The sequence below is a fragment of the Scatophagus argus genome, chromosome 24, assembly GCF_020382885.2.
Source record: "Scatophagus argus isolate fScaArg1 chromosome 24, fScaArg1.pri, whole genome shotgun sequence".
Lineage (NCBI taxonomy): Eukaryota > Metazoa > Chordata > Actinopteri > Scatophagidae > Scatophagus > Scatophagus argus.
Genome location: NC_058516.1, coordinates 11,378,007 through 11,397,244, shown reverse-complemented (window position 1 = coordinate 11,397,244; position 19,238 = coordinate 11,378,007). Strand labels below are relative to the sequence as shown.

Here is a 19,238-nt window from a genome sequence, read left to right as displayed (position 1 = left end):
TTCGTGGAGATATTATTAATCACTTCAAAAGAGACTGAATAAAAATACTTTTATTCATCAATAAACAAATAAATATATAAAACTTGAGTTTGGATATAAACAGATTGCCACGGACAGCTGTGTATTGGGACTGAGAAGTGAAAACAATGTTTGTGTTTCCCTTATGTAGTGGTGTGGTGAAAAATTAAGGGATAAAATTTAGTAAACATAGAAATATTACTCAGAAATCCAGTGGGGAGGGGCGGTACCTCGGACTGGTTGCCGACAAAAGAATATTACAAAATTAATATCAGGGTATATTTAATATATAAGTCAAGTCTGTATCTGTCTGTTCACATGTACAAAAGAGAAGCTCAAGTACTGCACTCAGTTGATTAAGATGAAGTGCTGAACTGCACGCATGAGCATATAAAAAAAAGGCAAAAAGATGTTGCGGGAAGCCAAGAAGCCTAGAAATGACTGGGCGTTTAAGATGCCGAACCTGTTTTCATGCTGCCACTGAGGTCGAAACAGCCTCACATCTCACGAGTCCACATGGAATTTCAACAGTTACACAACAAAAGCTGAATATAAAAAAGCGGCAACGGTGAATGGTTCCGGTACAGGAAGGTCCTCGTTCTGCTGACGGTCACATGACGTCTGGCTCATATTCGGAGAAGGCTGGGTAATATATTTCCCTGCAGGGGACAGAAGAAGTTACTGTGATGGATCACAATCAATTAGTCGAACACACACACAAAATGGAATGGATGCCCATTGCAATTGATTGTTAGAGCCAAATTAAAACCCCATTAAATTGTTTTTTGGGTGATTATCCCTTTTACAAATCAGTGGTGTGATGATAGATTTTAGAAATCCAAAAGATCATAAGTAATGACTGACTTTAGATACACAACACACTTGCCCATCGTGAAAATAACTGCCAGGTTAATTGAGAATAAAAATTATGTTTATTTGCAACCCTAATTTGAAGGATGTGGTAACTGCATATATTTTCTGGTAAAACAGCCAATTTTTAAGCATCTTTGTAGGCACGCCTATTTAACACACATTTTAAGAGTAGTTCCAGTTCAGTACCCGTGTACATCAGCCTCTTCTCAGTCTTCCTTCTTGTTGTCAATGAGCTCTTGAGTCTGCTGGGCCAACCTCCTCTTCTCAGCCTGCTGCTTTTTCAGGGCCTCCTCCGCTTTCTTACTCTGGTAGATCTTCACCCCAGCAAAGGCCAAACACAGCAGGAGCGTCTTCAGTGCCAAGATATACAAGAGCACGGGGACATTGTCCAAAGCCTGCAGAAAGACAGTTTGTTTTGTGGAGAACTTTTATATTTTTTCTGCCTCCAGAAGCACATTTAAGTCCCAGTAGTTGGGACATTTTTTTTTTTGCCTTAGCTTGAGTGGACCAATACCATTCAAGAAGGACTGGAAAGAAAGCTCTGGAAAAGTCAGGGACCCTGGAGAAGGTCCCCCATCCCCACCCCCTCTCTTATCCACCAGAAGCCTCAGCTGCTCAAGGCAAGGTGGGAGGTGTTGCAAGTGTGAAAGAGAGAAGCAGCTGGAAACCACGTGTATTCTGGGCTTCTAGCTGTTACAGGTCATCCCACAGATGTCGTTTAACCAAACTCCAGTCACAAATCCCTCACTTCTCAAATTGCAGCGCAAATACAACTTAGCGTGAGTGTGTTTCAAGAAACTTTAAGTAAACCCCGGAACACTGTTTTGATTCGGCATACGTCCAATCACGAACCAAATTTGTTTTAATATACTTTTCACTGCTACAACTTTCTCAGCTGTGACAGATAACTTGCTAACAACTTGCTCAGCTATAGCAACGTTAGCATTATGCTAGTGACAATTGAGACCTTATATTAAAAAAAATAAAATACGAAAGCTATTGAACTGATAATAACATACGCACACAGTATGTGTAAAATGATAAATTTGCGCTTATTTACCTTCCAGTTGATCATTTTAACCTCCGTTGTCTTTCAGATCCTAAGGAGCTGCGACAGCCACAGTGTTATTAATGCTCTACCGAAGAAGGCGGTACTTGTAATGATCAGCCAATTGGATTGCAATCTAAATTTGACGTAACCTGTGATGCATTCAGAGCTCATCAGGAAAAGCAGCGAATAGGCCATTTTTCTCTTAAAGGATCCAGGGAGTGAACGCAAATACTTGCGGTTTTAGTTTTAGCTTACAGAATACCTGTTGAGCAAATATTCATGCACTTATGGTTGATATATATAAGTCTGTAAGAAGCGATGAAGTGTATATAATTTAATGACGTTTAAAGGGTCTTATTAATTAATTATGTAAAGTATTTTGATTATCCCACTGTTTTTAATGCGTCACTAGACTTGACTGTTGCCTAGTATAGCACATGCTTGAAGTTTCTAGCATTCGAATAAACTGGCATCACTCAGTTACCATTCACCCCAAAAAAGATTTTTGGAACTGAGATAGTTTTAGATCCCTGAACCAAATTTTTAGCACTACTAGGTATATCCATCCAGTGTTCTTTCCCAAGTCAATCATTCAAGATAATCACACCAAGCAAGGAAAAGAAATACATTAGTCAAGCAACAGATCTCCTGGCACGCAATTACAAATTACACATGACCGAACAGATCACTTGATTATTAATAGGATCGAAATTTAGCATAATATACCAATAACTGACCTAAAACAAGGTTAACAAAACACGATGTTTGCTAACGTAAGTTTAGCTAGGTTTGGTTAGGACGTGCATGATATATATTTTTTTTTTATACATGGTCACCGGAAACCTATAAATACTCCTAAAGGCTCATAAAATTATTATAATGCATGTTTCACCCTATGCATAATATTTACACACTTAAATTCATATTCCGTTCTGTATTAGCTATATAAGACGTAGGCCCGACAGTGACATGCGTAGTCACGGTGGCCGAGAGGTTAAGGCGTTGGACTCGAAATCCAATGGGGTTTCCCCGCACAGGTTCGAATCCTGTTCGTGACGATTGTATACATTTTTGCCTTTTTTTTGCTAAAGCTTTTGCCAATGTTTTTTGACCGACAAAAACCAGTATTTGATTTCGTGAAATGCTATTAGAGCTACCGATTCAGATGAGAGGAATACGAGTTTATTCACTAGGAGAATGGGATATGTAGATCAATTACAGCATTTCTTAAAGCAAAGAAGCCTAAATTAAAACCATCATCTGTCATAAAGGCTTTTATTGCACAAAAATTACTATTAACTACTGCACAGTTACTGAACAGATCCCTAGGTTTTATTGCAATCCTTGGAGCACCATGATCATACCGATAGATAAAGAATTCCCTCAAGATTTATTTTAAAATAATGAAACAGACCTGAATGTATCAGATTCCATGTGTTTCATCACACAAATCCAAAAGCAGGCAGTGTTAATGTAGGTCAAGGTTACAACACACTGCTTTGTATTAAGAGACCATCAGATCCATCAGATTGTAAATAGCCCCAAAACTATAGAGTTTATGTTCTAATAATGAAACCAATGTACAGCATGAAGGTATTATGTGTTTAGGATTAGCTGGGTGACTTTAACTTGTATTTATTTACTTTATTACAGCTGTAATAATCACAGGTTCCATAATTCCACAGATTGTGTTATTTATGTATAAATAAAACAAGGAGGGGAACAAAAATAACAAAACTGGACACTTGTTTTGTGTAACTGTAACCAAACCAAGTACAACGTACAAACGGAAGTCTCGTATTTATTTTGTTGTAATCTGCTGCAAAACAGATTGGATTTTTTCTTGCACCCATACAAGGTGTACATACAGTACATGCTGCTCAGATAACACAAACACACACACTGCTTTAATCTACACCTACATAACAAGAAAAAACAAAAAAAAAAAATCAGATTGCACGTTTTGTGATAACCGAACCATTACCAAAGATATTAAAGTTTAATGTCATAACACAGGTGGCTATTAATTTTTCTGTCATGCATTTGTTAGAGACATTCCAGCTGAGGGGGGGGGGTCAATACGTATACAATATGGATATCTTATGACATTATTTCAAAGGTTTATGGCATAAGTTTAAAAATATTTCAAGGGAAACAGCCTCGAAAAGCTGTGATCATCGGTTACTTTATGTATTTTTGTGGTATCCGCTGAATATTTCTGAAGTAAAACAATCTGAACTAGAACGGCTGAGGTTATCTTTAAATCAATAAGGAAAGAAAAAAAAAACGCGGCTCAATAAAACAGTGAAATCAAACACTAAACTTGTGCACTAAGTGATTTAGCTTCTTTACAATATGCTGTTTGTCAGTTATTCGTTTAGAAAAATAAATAAAGAATGAATAAATATATCAACACTCCATGTCAGCTGTCAGTTCAAGTGGACTGTCTTTCTCCACCATATGAAAATCCCTAAATTAAACTACTACCTGCCATGAGAGTCTCTTTAAGACAAGGAAAGAGGACAGGAAGTCACAGTGTGCCCAGACCAGAGCTGCATAACTGGAGAGAGTAAGAACTCATGAGTGGACTTGGTGAATTTCATCGGAAAGTATTCACACCACGGAATTCATTGGAAGCTACAAAGGGGCTGTGGCTGTAGCTTTTTTAGTAGACTTTGGCTTTTTGTTCGACTTTAAAACACAGCCTAGGTGGTGTGCTCAAGCTCATGGTACAAGGCATGGAAAATGAAACTTAAAAACAAAAAAACAAAGCTCATGCAGTGTATCTCCAGCTACATACAATTTATGTGACTGTGACTTAAGCTTTTCAGCCACAGACTCACAATATTGGATTTTACAAGTATTTGATTATTTCCTCCTTTACCCAGTCAACTATCAGCACAATAGTTCTCCCTTGTGAGCCGGGTCCCGCTCAAGGTTTCTTCCTGTTAAAAGGGAGTTTTTCCTTGCCACCGTCTGCTTGCTCAGAGGGGTGTTCAGGCTCTGGGTCTCTGTAAAGCACCTAGCAGCCAATGCTTATGACATGCAGATATTGTTGCGCATCCCTGCTATCAGCTCATAGATTCATGCTGACGGTGAAGAAATTAGCATAAAACGGTAACGAGTACAGCTTACTCTGTGATGTACAGGGAGCGCACAGTTTTGGCTCACATTAATCACTCTGAACAGACAAAGTTCACCAATCCTTACTTGGCTAACTGAAAATCCAAATCTTTGTACCTGGCCTCATACTGAATCCGTCAGTCCAGACTTTACCCACCCTTGCGCCTGACCATTCTTCATTCTAGTCAATTACCTCTCGACCTCCATCTGTTTCTCCAGAGTGACACATCAATCCTACCACATACTGAACCATTGACTTACCCATTTATTACTCTATTCTCTTACAGTAAATAATTTCTATGACAAGACTAAAATCTAAAACCTGACATACTGTGGCCCACGCTGTTGCACTGGACGATGTGTTCCTTCCTTCAACAATTGTCGGTGTTGTCATTTCATGGGATTTGTTGACAAGGAAAATGAAATGCGGAACAACGCCAGCTCTATCCTTTAACACAAAAAACTTCTATCATCTCTTTGGCAATTTGAAGTCTAGTTTATTGAGCAGAATATGGATGCTAAGTCTTACACCATAGCTAAGCGGTTGGTGTAATGCGTCCCTGTGCTTTGTCTTTTCCTTCACAGTAAATCTGTGGATTCCACCGAGTGAATGATTATCAAAGCCAAGGGCACAGGAGAAGTTTCCTCAGACACAACCTTCTCAGGTATGCTGATGTTGGGATTGCGCCCTCAAGGTCCAAAGAACCATCTGTACTGTGTGGATGATTCAACCTATCATTTCTCCACTCTTGAAACCTACCTCAGAAGCAGACACGTCCTAAAATGTTGGAGAGCGCAAGAAAGTGTCCCTATTCCAGGAGATCCTGCATTAGATATTCCAGTCTAAAGTCATTTGAAACTAGAGGTAGTTTGTTGCTGTAAATATCTTCTTCTGGTCATTCTGTGACCTCACCTATAGTTCCTTTGCTTACTAGTGGCTATTACTGTTCTCCAAAGAGGCAGCACCAGCAAAAAAACAGAACAGCCCCTGCAGTGTTACTGCACTTCTTGCATCCTCCATTTCATCTCCCTTCCCCTGACACTGCAGGAGCTTAGGGGGAGGCCCTAGTGTCGTAGCATGTTCTCCCCTCGCCCCGTGACGCGTTCAGGTAAAGCGCGACCGTGGATGTGTTCTCAGTAGCGCCCCCTGTGGTTCGTCCTGGACATGGTAAGCGGCAGAGACACAGAGGAGAGAGAGGAGACCTCCCAGTAGAGAGAACGAGACAGGAAGAGCTGGTAGAGGATCACCATGGAGATGGACTGGCAGAGGATCACACCGATAGTCACCACCTACAGAGAGGGAAGATGAGGTAGAGACTTAGAGATGGCATGTGGATAATATTCATTCTCCTTTTAGCTCTGGTTTGGTCTCCAACACCTCCTGATTGGGGCGTCTCCTCGGGTGCTAAAAGCTCCACTGTGTTCACCAGCTAGTCTCTAACTGTGAGTTTTTATGGATGTTCCCCCTAAAAATATATATATATATTTATATCACTGCTCCTTAGCTTCTCTGTTAAGCTGTAAAGATGTATGCTCCAGAAAATATATATAGAACCAACTGGTGCTATAATACAAGAATGTTGCAAAAGTCAGACAAATAGGCCAAAATTGAGGTCATCTATCTCCAAAATAAATCAAATATACTGCATAAATCCATCAGAGCAATTTGACGGATGTTGACTTTTGCACTTTTTACTGAAACAATAAAGCACAAATCTAATCTTCTAAACTGTGATCTGTTTGCGTGTTCAGACCTTCTCCCTCTGGTGCTCGTTGAAGATAACGGACATGAGGAAGAGGACAGGGTGGCAGAGGAACCACAGGAAGCACCCCTGCAGAGAACACAAAGGAAAGACCACAGAAGAAGCTGGAGCAGCTGCACGGAAATATTTCTTTGTTCGAGGGCGTATTAGCACGCCGCGCGGGCTTACCTTGGCGAAGCAGAGGTAGAAGTCTCTCTTCAGGGTGCTCCTCTCAGTGGAGATGATCTGGTAGAGGACGGAGGCCAACAGCAAGGCCAGGGCCACTCTCAGAGCCATGAGGAGGAGTCCTGCCAGACTCTGCTGGGCGTGGTAGCTGTGATGTTCGCTCTCGGATTCTGAATACTGCTCCCACAGCAGCAACACTCCCTGAAAATGATAGATTCAGCCTGTATAGCTCTGGTATGATGCTGATGTATTTCTAATGAAAGGTAGATTTGACCATACGCCTCAAATCTAACCTGCGTAATGACTCCGCCGACGGCAACTGCTGTGGAAGCTGGAGACTGTTCCCACTGCAGAGGTCTGGACTGAGGTTTCCTGCCTCGGCTCAGAGTCCAGCCCATACACAGACTCAGTAGCATGTACAGCATGGACACCTGGGACACCATATCCCAGACTGCAAAGGAAGTGGAAAAGAAAAGGGCCCGAAACAATTAGACACTTAAGTTCCCTTCTTTTTTTAAACTAAATCCAAGCCAGAAGCAGATATAAAAAAAGGGCATATTTAAGAAAGATGAACATACACTCTGCCAAGCTGCCAATCAGAGGAATACCAATGCCATCTCTGGAATACCTGCAGAACACAAGGGGACAGAACAGAACAGAAAACACATTACTGCATGCTGTACAAATCTCAGCGAAAACTTTATATAATCGATTGATTGGTTCATTTATTAAGGAGAAATATTAAACATTTGCTGCCTCCAGCTTCACAGTAAGTATTTGTTGCTTTTCTTTGTAATTTATGATGTCAACGTGAGTGTTGGGGTTTTGAACTGGTAGTTGGGCAAAAAAAAAAAAAAAAAGCCCAAAAAATCTCATTAATTATTACTTCAAGAAGTCTGATAAGAGAACTGTTTGGTAGAACTTCCCACAGCTAAGAATCACAAGCCAAAAAAGTTCAGAAACATGAGTGTTAATATTGAAATCATATGTCAGATTCTCCAGGATCTACCTGGCCAAGTGGATGTAGTTGCAAAGAGCGGAGCATCCCTGAAATGCAAGCACAGTGGTGAGCACTTTGAGGACGGTGTGCATGGGACCTCCTTTCCTCAGAGCCTGGTATAGGGGTTGGATATAGATACAGCAGGCTATAAAGTAGGCCAGAAGCAGGAGGAAGTAAAAACTCTGGAGACCTGGGAGAAAGTAAGAAAGAGAATAAATGCAGGAAACATGAAAGATGTAGCTCTCTGAGGACCAAGCTCTTCTCTCAGATTCTACAAATCATAACCAGACAGTTTTGATACAATTCTGTGCAGGGTGTGGGTATCAAACACTTTCTATCATTTGAAGATTTAACACAAAGCTTCCTCACAAGCATAACGCACCGGGTGTGCCTCTATAGGTTGACAAAACATGGCAGTTTCAAGCACTTTGGATTCCAAATTTTCATCTGTTAATGATCAAATACAATGAACCCAGAGAATCGTAGTTAGAAGTTGTGTACCCTTTCTTAAATCTCATGTTTTCACCACAGAGTTTAGCTGAAAAACCTGATATTTGACAGTGGTGGGGTGGGAGTAGTGACGACGACTGACCCGCCTCCTCAGCGCTGAAGTGCTCCAGAGGATTTCCAGCCGAGTCCGCGTTGAACAGCAGGACAGTAAAACTGAGATCAGCATGAGAAGGAATGACTGCGTTGCCCTGAAGAGACAGATGGGAAACAGAGAGAGAGAGAGAGACAAGGCTAAGTATTACGAAATTTAATTAAAGAGTACGGTCTAGACCTGCTCTAATTGGAAAGTGTAATGAGATAACTTTTGTTGTGAATTGCCGGGTCCTGCTCAAGGTTTCTTCCTGTTAAAAGGGAGTTTTTCCTTGCCACTGTCTGCTTGCTTGGGGGTTCAGGCTCTGGGTCTCTTGATTGTAAAAGGCGCTATATAAATAAAATTGAATTGGCGCTATAGTCGTTTCAAAAACTGTCCTGTTTTGTGTCACTTTATCCCTGGGAACGTTAGCTAGCCAACAGCATTTGTTACTCTCTAGCCTACCTGTGAGGGGACTGCCATGTTTATACTCAAAAGTAATTAGTCACTGACATTATGTATTTACATCTGATGCTTTTCTATTTATGTGAGTTATTTTTACATGTAAAAATAACTAGTTTTGAGAATCATCCCCTAAACTAAACTATTTACAGCTGCCTCTGTGGCTCGTTAGAACGCGTTTTGAGGCCAATGCAATGTAACAAATGGAATGTAGATAATGCAGCTAGCTAAAGCTAATATGATCCCTGCCCACCATGTTTTTCAGTGGGTTTATGTCGTAATGATTTTGCTGTTACCTGACATGTATATCTGTCAGCATACAGGGCCATCCAGGCTGTGGGTGAGGACTGACGAGGGATCGTCTGATTGTGTTCTTCTTCACTGAGGAAAACTGAAGCAGGGAAGAGGACGAACACACAGCGTGGGAGAACGAGAGCAGAGGAATAAGAAGAATAAATCAACACGGTTGCATCTCATCTATCTATGCTGGAGATCAGCACTCTCTGGTCCTTACTGGTGAAATGGGCTTTGGCGAGCCTCTCGGGGCAGCTGAGGTTGTCCAGGTCTGAGTCCATGTCCTGATACAGCAGCAACCTGGACTCCTTCTCTGTAGCCAGAGCAGAGTTGTCCAGCCTGCACACCAACAGACCACTATCACCTACACAAGAGACAGGAAGAGAATGTTGAATGGACGAGCCATTGAATAAATTATATTTATTTTTGCTCAAGAAAGTTACATCTCTGCCACATTACATGCATTTTTGGCTGCTTTGTTTAAATAATGGATGATAAACTGTATCCCAAGTGCATATTCTCAAATATATTTTGATCAAAACATATCCACAGTTGAAGGACAGAGAGTGTGTTGCTTTCAGGGGCCGCTGGAATTCTGGGGATCCATGGCAGTTACTTGATTTGCAAATAAGACACCCTTGCTCTATAGTTAAAGAGGCCCATTTCTAACTGTAGATTCAATTTCAAAATGAAAATATTTAAAAATGACAGAAAAACCCTGAGGATGTTTTCCGGTTTTGAATGGAACAAAGAAAGAGAAAAAAGAGAGATAAAATATGGTTGTCAAAAGTGTGTTAATCAATAGTGCAAACATTAACGGATAAAGTGATGATGACATGCTAGTTATACAAAAGCAGGAGAGGAAAAAAGAAGATAAAAATCAGTTGAATCAACACATCGCCATCACGCCACGTCGAAATTTATAATAAATATAAGCTAACCCCGCCACTGCTGAAATGACACGTTAGCAGCAACACATCAGCATCGTTAACGTTACCTTGGTACATGAATTTAGTGATGAACTGGCCGTTCTGCTGTCTCGCTACTTCGCTCTTAAAAAGTCCCGTTACAGTCTTCCCAAAAGCCTCCGAGCTGAGCAGCACAACAGCTAGAAATGCGGCTAATAAATAAGACATTTTCCCCCTGTTGCGTTTTAACGTTATTGGCAAATAAACGTTAGCAAACGAATTCAATGAGCCACGAAGCCAGAAGTAAACCCAGCTACGGCAAGTCATCCTCAATTATGCAGGATAACACCGGAAAATGGGTGTTTCCCGTCCTTAAATAAAAGCTCTGCGTGTTTAACTTTGGGGAATGCTAGAACAACATCGAGGGGGAAAAAATATCAAAGTGACAAATCATTAAGACTCGCTCATGGGAATTTTTCTATTAAATTAGGGATTTAAAGAAGCTATAATATATTTTAAAAAGCACAAGACTGAATTGAGTTACGACAGCATATTTCCTGAGTACGCTTTCCTGTTGCATATCTAAGGTTACAAACTTTAATATGTTTCATGACCAATTAAAATCCACGTAAACCTTCGGAAAAAGACGTGTGAATTAAGTTTAAACCAACCAGGTTTGACTAAACACTTCAATTTTGAAAATAACTTCCGGACGTACACTTGTTTATTTTAGGATCTTGACATGTTGCCTTGTCTAGAGTGCAGTACCGACAGTTTGATTGACTTAGGATTCAAACAATCAAACAGCTGCTCTTTCATGTCGTCACAAAAAAACAACCAATGAGAGCGTAGTAACCAGTCTGCATGCGTTTAATGTTCCGCCCATTTTCAACGTGTCAACACTGCCGTAAAACAGTTGGCGACTGTCGCACACGACACAAAATGCGAAAATAGATAACTTCCGTACTAACCTACTCGTACTGCCAGTTAGCTCGCAAGCTCAATAACGGAGTATTCAATAATAAAACGTAATAAAACGATTAACATACGTTTATTATATCAGTTGAAGAGCTTAATGTGAATTGACAGCTACTCATATTGAGTGTCGATGAGCAGAGGATGGACTTCAACAGGACTATTCTAGTGACTGGGGGTTCTGGATTTATGTGAGTTCATGTAGTGAATTCATACTGAAGAGAAAAATATGAATTGTCCACTACTGGTTAGCCGTTCATTTTCATTAGGCAATGACACTTTTCTCTCAAGCTTCCCTTACTAATGTCACACCAACGCACCTAAAACCAAACAGTTAATCACAATTTTGCCTAATTTCCTTGATACAGTCAGCCTGGTACTGACACTGCGTTTTTGACGTAAGAAGCGCAAAGAAACGCAGGAACGGCTTTCTTGTGCGTGCGCGTTCGATTCATTCGATTAATTCCGTGTCTAATGTACGAGCGATGTGCATTAGTGAGCAAGACCATACATAACAGACTGATTTTTAATATGTGTTGCCATAAACAGCAGAGGTGTTTTGTCCTGTCTCACATATCTCTCCAGTGGTTCTCATCTTGTGTGTACACTGGTCTACGCACACCCTGACTGGAGAATTGTTAACCTGGATAATGTAAGTGTGATGTCACCCTTCCCTCCCGGTTTCCAACCCAAAGTGGGTTGACCATTAAGTATACTGTATGTAATGTAGCATTAGCATCTGTCACTGTCTGATCTCTTCCAGTTGGATTACTGCTGCAGTCCCAAGAGTCTGGAGAGCGTTGAAGACAGAGCAAACTACACCTTTATCAGAGTGAGACCTCAGTGTTAGATCAGTTAGAACACTAATAAATGAATCATAAAGAAGAAATTAAAAAACTCATGAACCTAAAGCAGGCAGGTTAACAGTGACATTTAATAACTAGTAGTAAAGTTATTTAAATCTTCCTCTCTTCACCAGGGAGATGTGTGCAACTCACGGCTGGTGAATCACATTTTCACAACGGAAAACATCGATGTTGTCTTTCACCTGGCAGCCAAAACGCACGTCGGTGAGCACAAGTTGTTCAAACAGTAGGCTTATTTGGGGAAGCTGCTTTTCTGGGGGCTTTTGTCAACCACTTGTTTTTTTGGTTAGGGTTAACCCTAACCCTAGGGTTAGTACGATGTCACGATATCGGAACAGTTCCGATATCGTGATTCTTTTTTCACCTTTCCCCCTCTCCTCAGAGTCATCATTTGAATCCCCGTCTACCTTCCGGCGCGTTAACATCGACGGAACCAGGGTTTTACTGGCAGCAGCCCATCGGGCGCGACACCAGCCGAGGCGTTTCATCTACGTCAGCACTGATGAAGTTTACGGAGCCAGTCTGGATGAAGTCAGTGAGCGGCGGTTCGGCTGATGGATTGCAGGGTTTTATTTTTTTTGTTTTGAAGTCATTTGGTGACTTGGATATTGGCTGTTTTGTTCTCTGAAGGTGTTTGACGAGAACAGTCCGGTGAGGCCCTCCAATCCGTACTCCGCCACTAAAGCAGCTGCTGAGTACCTGGTCAGGTCATACTGGGACAAATATAAGGTAGACACACAGGCAGAATAGTTGAGAATACTTGGAATCACACAGAACGGCATGACAAAAGTTGCTTCATTCAATTTTAGTTTCAGGATCACACTTTGACTATAGTAATTCTGCTCTGTGCTCTGTTGATCTATTACCAGTTTCCCATCATCATCACCAGGAGCAACAACATCTACGGGCCCAGGCAGTACACTGAGAAGGTACAGAACCCGGACCGTTAATCTTATCCGTTAATTTAAACTTCAAGTGTCTTCAGAATTCCAATTATAACAACCTGTCATGTCTGTCCTTGTAAATTATGATGTTTATTGCATGTATGTTTCTCTCTCTCTCTCTTTTTCATCCTCTCTGTCCTGTCTACCTCTTCTTTCCCCCCCTTCACCTTCCCGACTATCAGCAGGATAGTTCTCCCTTGCGAGCAGGGTTCTGCTCAAGGTTTCTTCCTGTTAAAAGGGAGTTTTTCCTTGCCACTGTCTGCTTGCTCGGGGGTTCAGGCTCTGGGTTTCTGTAAAGTATCTAGAGACAATTTTGATTGTATAAGGTGCTATATAAATAAATTGAAATTGAAGTTGAAGTGGAATGCAGATTTTCAATTTGAAACTCAGCGCTGCGTAATCTTACAGAATTTCTCTGAGCTGTGAGGCCGACAGTCGTCTTCTTGATCTTTCAGGTCATTCCAAGGTTTCTCTCCCTCTTGCAAATGGACAAGAAATGGTAAGTGTGTTTGATTTTGGAAAGGCTGACAAACCTTGTAGTTATAATCCAGATGCAGTAGTTGTTTTAGAAAATTAAAGCAACATAATAGTACAGTTTCTAACTCGGGTTTCTGCTTCTGTCCTGCAGCACAATCCAGGGAACCCTCCCTAAATCCCGCCACTTCCTGTTTGTCGACGACGCCATCAACGCCTTCTTGTTGGTTCTGGAGGAAGGGATTGTGGGAGAAATCTACAACATGGGAACAAACTGCGAGATTCCCATCATACAACTGGCTCGGGAGCTTGTTCAGATGGTGGGTTTAGAAACTGTTGTCACCTGGTAGCACAGAAGACAGAAATACATAAAATCGAATATCTTGACTGGAAAGAAGAAAGTTAAACACTTATTAAAGTTGTTCTGTTTTTTTGTTGTTTTTTTTTTTTAGGTCAAGAACGTGCCAGACTCTGAGGTGACCGACTGGCTCGAGTTTGTGCCTGACAGGTGAGTGAAAAATGTTCCAAAGTCACTCAGCGCAAATATTAAAATCTTGGAGGACTTGGTGTCTTGTCCTCGTGAAAAGTTATGCACGTCCAAAACGTCAAGCGCCGACCTTTCACCTCTGTTCTGTAGGCCACGTGTCGACCTGCGCTACCCCATCAAGTGTGAGAAGCTGCAGCAGCTAGGCTGGAGAGCTCAGGTGTCCTGGGCTGAAGGCATCAGACACACCGGTACAGTAACACACACACACAGATCTCTACAGAAGTAAAGCAAGACAGGGTCAGTATATTAAAGCTAAAAAAAGGTGTAGGCTGCAGCCCAAGCTGTTAAAATATTGATAAAAGCAAAGGAAGAGAAATGTATACAAAGGTTCCCTCCATGGTAATGTATCTTATTAATTCTTTCTTGTGTCTGTGTGTGTGTTTAGTCAAATGGTACCTAGACAACCCGGACTTTTGGTCAGACACAAGCAAGGATCGTGGACCAATCAGAGGCGAGCCTGAACAAGCTATCAACAAATAAGTGGACTCGGTTGTTCTTCGCAGACAGACGGAGCAGCGACTCGAATTATTTCACATATCTGTGTAGCACAGATGCTAATATGGCTGATTTACAGCCATATTAGCATTAGCATGCGGTATAGAAAATGGATGGATGATTGTTGGACCAATTGGCTCCCCAAGTGCCAGACAACAGGAAGGCAGTGCCTCCCTTCAAACCAAAGTTTCACCTGGAAATCAAAGCACTTTATCTTGATATTAATGACTGATGTTGACAAGAGGTGTTATTTTGCTGAAACATACCCTGCGGAATATGTAGACAGTAATTCCACGAGGTATGTTTCAGGATTTATGTGAAGCTATGTACCTGATGTCTTTGTCTCATTTCCAACGCCAGGTTTCCTTTGAAGTTCATATTCAGTAGGTAGTTTGTAAATCTGATGATCAAATATACGCCGGTGTCAGTCGGCTAGCTTTTGAGTAGCGTTAAAACGGAAGGAAAGGAAGTTGAAGTGCAGCGAACTGTCTATCGGTCAGTTGTGTTTTATGCACATTCTAAAGAAATATTTTTTTTATATCATTTGTAGAATGTATTTAATTGCAAATAAATAATATTCATTTAAAGGTATTGTACACCGTTTTTTGCTTTGCCCAATCATCTAAACTCCCACACTTTTTAAAGACACACATATGAAGAGGAAGGAGAATGAAAACGCCGATTACATTTGCAAATCCAAACTTTTATTTGTGGTAAAATCAGAATAGATGCACAGTTTTCTTCTTCGTGCAGTGCTCCTCTTCGTGCACAACTGCTAAAACTAATACACAAAGCAAATACTAACTAGCAGGCCAGAGGTGTTATGTGTCCACGCTGAGGGGTCTGGCCAGTCAGTAACGGCGACAACACTGGGCTTTATTTAATTTCAGTTCAGTCTCTAAAATGCAATCATTCCTAAACATGACTACACAGTTGTTGTTTTTTTTTTTTTTTTGTTTTGTTTTTTTTGCAATAACCATCCTATGTTTATTGAACTGAAAGTTAAATTAAGCTGCAAGTGTTGTATTCGTTTGGTGTCCTCACTTTGTTTCCCAGAATGCCTTTTGTCAGCAGCTTAAAACTTACACGATTGTTTTTCTGCGTACAAAAAAGGCAGAAAAATGTGGTGTACCATCGGTTTGATCTGTCACTGAAATAGTGGACCTTGCTGGGGCTGCATTCTGGTCCGTTGAGGTTGCTATTGTTGGACACATGGATTTGTCCCGGAAAAGGTGCAGAATGCCTGTGCTATAAACCTATAGTAACATTACAAACAGCTGCAAATATCATATGCTCATACAAGAGGCAGATGAGGACCTGAATCAGGTTTAAGTTGCACTAAAAACTCCTTCAAGTAAATGACGCCTGCATGGACGTCACCAGGTCGTCTTTTTTTTTTTTCCCCCCTCCCCATTTCTGATTGGCCAGAGGCTCCCGCAAATGAGCATCAACACACTGACGCCTGAACATATGCAAATCACAACAACTAGAACCACAGTTAATTCTGTGTTATGAAGACTTTAAAGATCACCACTTGCCAGACATTCACAACAAGGGTATTAACAGGAAGGAAAAGTGTACAGACTAAAAAAAACAAACAAACAAACAAAAAAAAAACCAAAACAGAACAAAACAAAAATAAAAAACAACATCTGACTTGGAGAGAATCTGGACACTTGTTTTTTGTACTGCATGTTGTTGCTGTTCTTTTTTTTTTTTTTTTTGTTGGTATTTTTTTTTTTACAAAATGGTCTTTGATCGTAACATTTTGTTAATTTTCTTTTAATCCAAACCTTGGCATATATGATGGTGTTGTCTCAAATTTTGTCCGCCAATTAAAAAAAATATGGCTGTTTATGGTTTATTATCATTACTATTGGCAATGGAACCTGTTGCACAAACAGGTTTATGGATCTGATACTGAGTCCAATGTGACTTTGAAAGTAACCCGTGTAGGATGCTTCTCTTAATATGTCACAGTCAACTGTAATACAACTGTCCGTGCTTCCTCATGTGACACAACTTGCACATATTGTAGCGACTGCCTTGCGATGGCAGTCGAACCACAACATTGCACGGTTACAAGGTGATCAATGTCATTTATTTCACCTAGCAGTGGTTTTCATGCTATGGCTGATCAGTGTAGATGCTTACCGTGGTCGCCATTTTATTCAAAGTACTAGCATGCTCAGATTTACCAAGAAGTAGGTAGGTACTGGGTCAAGAACCAAAGGTTTGCATAAACTTAATTTTGATGGAAATGGTCCTAAATGAAAAGATTCAAATCATTCCTGAGGGGAACTTGAATGTCTGGGCCGGTGTTGAACCAACTATGCCATCATTACAGCGATGCCACTGGTGTGCATCATAAGGACTAGGAAGCAATAGGAGGAGCACTGCCAACTTATAAGAGAACTCCTACACTGCTCTGGGGGGCTCTGTCAGCAAAAACAGCCTGACCGAACACGAAAAGATGCGCGTGCAGCATGACCAGCGACAGTTGAGTTATTTATGGATTTTAAAAACAATTTATACGTCATCACAGCTTGTTACAGTGACATATTTTAAGAGAGATCCCTACACGTTTCAACTTCAACATTAAAAAGCTCACACTACCCCAGAAAAAAAATAGAAATTTTCACTCATACCAAGGACATTCAACATTCAAGTGCCAGTGTTTTTGTTTACTGTCTTTTGGTCAAGTCACTTTGTAAAATATCAACTTTCGTATTAAGCTTATAAAAATAAATATTTCCCCAAAAAGGCTTGATAAATTACACAAACTAGCAGTGAAAGTATACTCAAGAACTCTGTGTGCAAACAGCTGAATTTTACAGTTGCTGTGAACTACAACTCCACCTGGTCCCTAAAAAAAAAGAAAAAAAAGAAGAAAAAAAAAAAAAAAGGTTTCAAATCTGGAAGAACCTTTCCATACACATGCGCGCACACGTACACACACACACACACACGCATGCGCTCACATGTACTAAACTGTGGAGAAACCTCTCTTTTTTTTTTTTTTTTTATACCTGGCTACGCTACACTTCAAATGCTCTCCCTCGCACTCCTTCGTACCTCTCAGAGGTTTTCGAAGGACACGTGTAGACATTAGCTGAACATTAAAACTAAGTAACTGAAATATTTTCTTGAAACTCTGTGGGATCTGAAGTGTTTCTACAACAGAGGGGGGGCCTGCAGGCCGCAGCAATGGGAGCATAGCACCATGAATTGTTCACCGACAACTGAAGCACTCCTGCTGACATATAAGTTACTGTAGTGATGCAAAATATTTTTTCCACGGTCAAACTGTCAGTGTATACAGGGTAACCAACTGCTCTATCAGCTCCGTTAGGGCTGGGCATCACCCTTGAATTTAAGGCATCAAAAGGTTTTGAATATATTCAAAAACCAGGAACTAAAGTGCTATTTCTAAATGAGAAACTACAGTAAAAGCTGATGGTTCAAACAAATATTACATTTAAACTCATTTACTGTAGAGGCTATGTATTTATTTATGTGATGCTACAGAGTGGCAAAAAATAGACCGGCTATGGCTTTGATGAAAAGGAATAGTTGCAATACTGTAGGGGAAAAAAAAAAAATTGAGCTAAGAATAACAGCAAAGAGCATCTACAGCCATGCTAGCAGCTCTGTGAGGCTATATGTAGGCTAACATCAGGGCTCAACATTACGCATTGCCTGGGGCAAGTAAAATGCTATGTATGGCTAGTAAATCTAGCAACTCTTGGTAAAAATGAATGAAAATTTTTCTGGAGCCGATAATGGAAATAGCTGAGGAGCGAGCCATGTCGCTTCCTTCCCATCTCTGTTAAAGAGTCGCACATTCATGAGAAGATGGCGGCTATGAGCTGAAGCGCAAGCAAACAGGAAACAGTAGCTGGGCGGCGTTAGTGGACGTGGGCGAAACACCAACTATGTATTGCACATGTTTGAAACAAGTTTGAGAGTGAGGCAGAAAAAAAAAATAGGGTTGTTTTTTATTTTTTTTTTTGTTTGTATTTTTTTTTTTTAAAGGCACGTCAAGTTTCCAAAAAACAACGCAGGAATGCCATTACAAGAGATGACAGCATCTAATGAGGAATTAAGTATCAAATGTTAACTCTGACTTGATGATAACTGCTAATGAATAAGGAATTTTTTTTTAGATTTCTGACCCATTTGCCCACTAAGGCGAGAGGAAAAAAGAAAAAAAAACAACAAAAAACACTGAACCCTGCTGACATATTCTAAAAATCGTTAAACATTTTGAGGTTTAATATGAAATGTTTGACCATGGCCGCTATCGTAATTTCGCATGTTAGCATGCTAACATTTGCAAACTAGCTCGAAAAAAAACCAAAAACAAAACAAAGTACAGAAGAAGCTAATTGTAATGGCATCAGTTGTGCAGTTGTTTGGCCATAAACGAAAGCAAATTTCCATAAATTTAAACCGTGCCTAACGATGGCGCCAGAATAAACATCAGAGGTCATTAGGGTTCATGCTTGTACAAATTTCAGTCTTCAGACTAAACGAATGACCTACATTACCATCCACTGCTACATTGCTAAAGAGTCCAGATGGAGGATTCAAACATACCCGAAAATGTAACAATGACACAAACTACATATCCAAGTATCAGCACCAAGAATCCAACTGTCATCGCTACCTTTAGCCTTTAAAAGTCCTTGAAAAAAAAA

The 19,238-nt window shown here is 40.5% G+C and overlaps 3 protein-coding genes and 1 non-coding gene across 4 annotated transcripts; 2 read left to right on the top strand and 2 right to left on the bottom strand.

The window, feature by feature from the left end:
• Positions 1 to 32: 32 nt before the first annotated feature.
• LOC124055574 (small integral membrane protein 11-like) lies at positions 33 to 2,087 on the bottom strand. The gene is made up of 3 exons (XM_046382489.1): positions 1,952 to 2,087; positions 1,078 to 1,286; positions 33 to 677 (listed from the first exon to the last, which is right to left on the bottom strand). The coding sequence occupies exons 1-2, from the start codon at positions 1,964 to 1,966 to the stop codon at positions 1,098 to 1,100; spliced, it is 204 nt and encodes a 67-aa protein (XP_046238445.1). The 5' UTR covers positions 1,967 to 2,087; the 3' UTR covers positions 33 to 677; positions 1,078 to 1,097.
• Positions 2,088 to 2,918: 831 nt separating this feature from the next.
• On the top strand, positions 2,919 to 3,000 carry trnas-cga. Its single transcript has one exon. It is a non-coding gene; the product is annotated as a tRNA-Ser (tRNA).
• A 573-nt stretch (positions 3,001 to 3,573) lies between these two features.
• gpr180 (G protein-coupled receptor 180) lies at positions 3,574 to 10,584 on the bottom strand. The gene is made up of 10 exons (XM_046382485.1): positions 10,327 to 10,584; positions 9,550 to 9,693; positions 9,332 to 9,426; positions 8,586 to 8,691; positions 8,003 to 8,183; positions 7,572 to 7,621; positions 7,287 to 7,444; positions 6,997 to 7,194; positions 6,820 to 6,897; positions 3,574 to 6,355 (listed from the first exon to the last, which is right to left on the bottom strand). The coding sequence occupies exons 1-10, from the start codon at positions 10,562 to 10,564 to the stop codon at positions 6,200 to 6,202; spliced, it is 1,404 nt and encodes a 467-aa protein (XP_046238441.1). The 5' UTR covers positions 10,565 to 10,584; the 3' UTR covers positions 3,574 to 6,199.
• Positions 10,585 to 11,154: 570 nt separating this feature from the next.
• Positions 11,155 to 16,393, top strand: LOC124055572 (dTDP-D-glucose 4,6-dehydratase-like). The gene is made up of 12 exons (XM_046382486.1): positions 11,155 to 11,403; positions 11,798 to 11,864; positions 11,976 to 12,044; positions 12,192 to 12,282; positions 12,461 to 12,609; positions 12,709 to 12,807; positions 12,948 to 13,007; positions 13,478 to 13,521; positions 13,651 to 13,816; positions 13,949 to 14,004; positions 14,134 to 14,231; positions 14,429 to 16,393. Exons 1-12 carry the CDS (start codon positions 11,357 to 11,359, stop codon positions 14,521 to 14,523), a joined length of 1,041 nt encoding a protein of 346 aa, XP_046238442.1. The 5' UTR covers positions 11,155 to 11,356; the 3' UTR covers positions 14,524 to 16,393.
• The last annotated feature ends 2,845 nt before the right edge of the window (positions 16,394 to 19,238 follow it).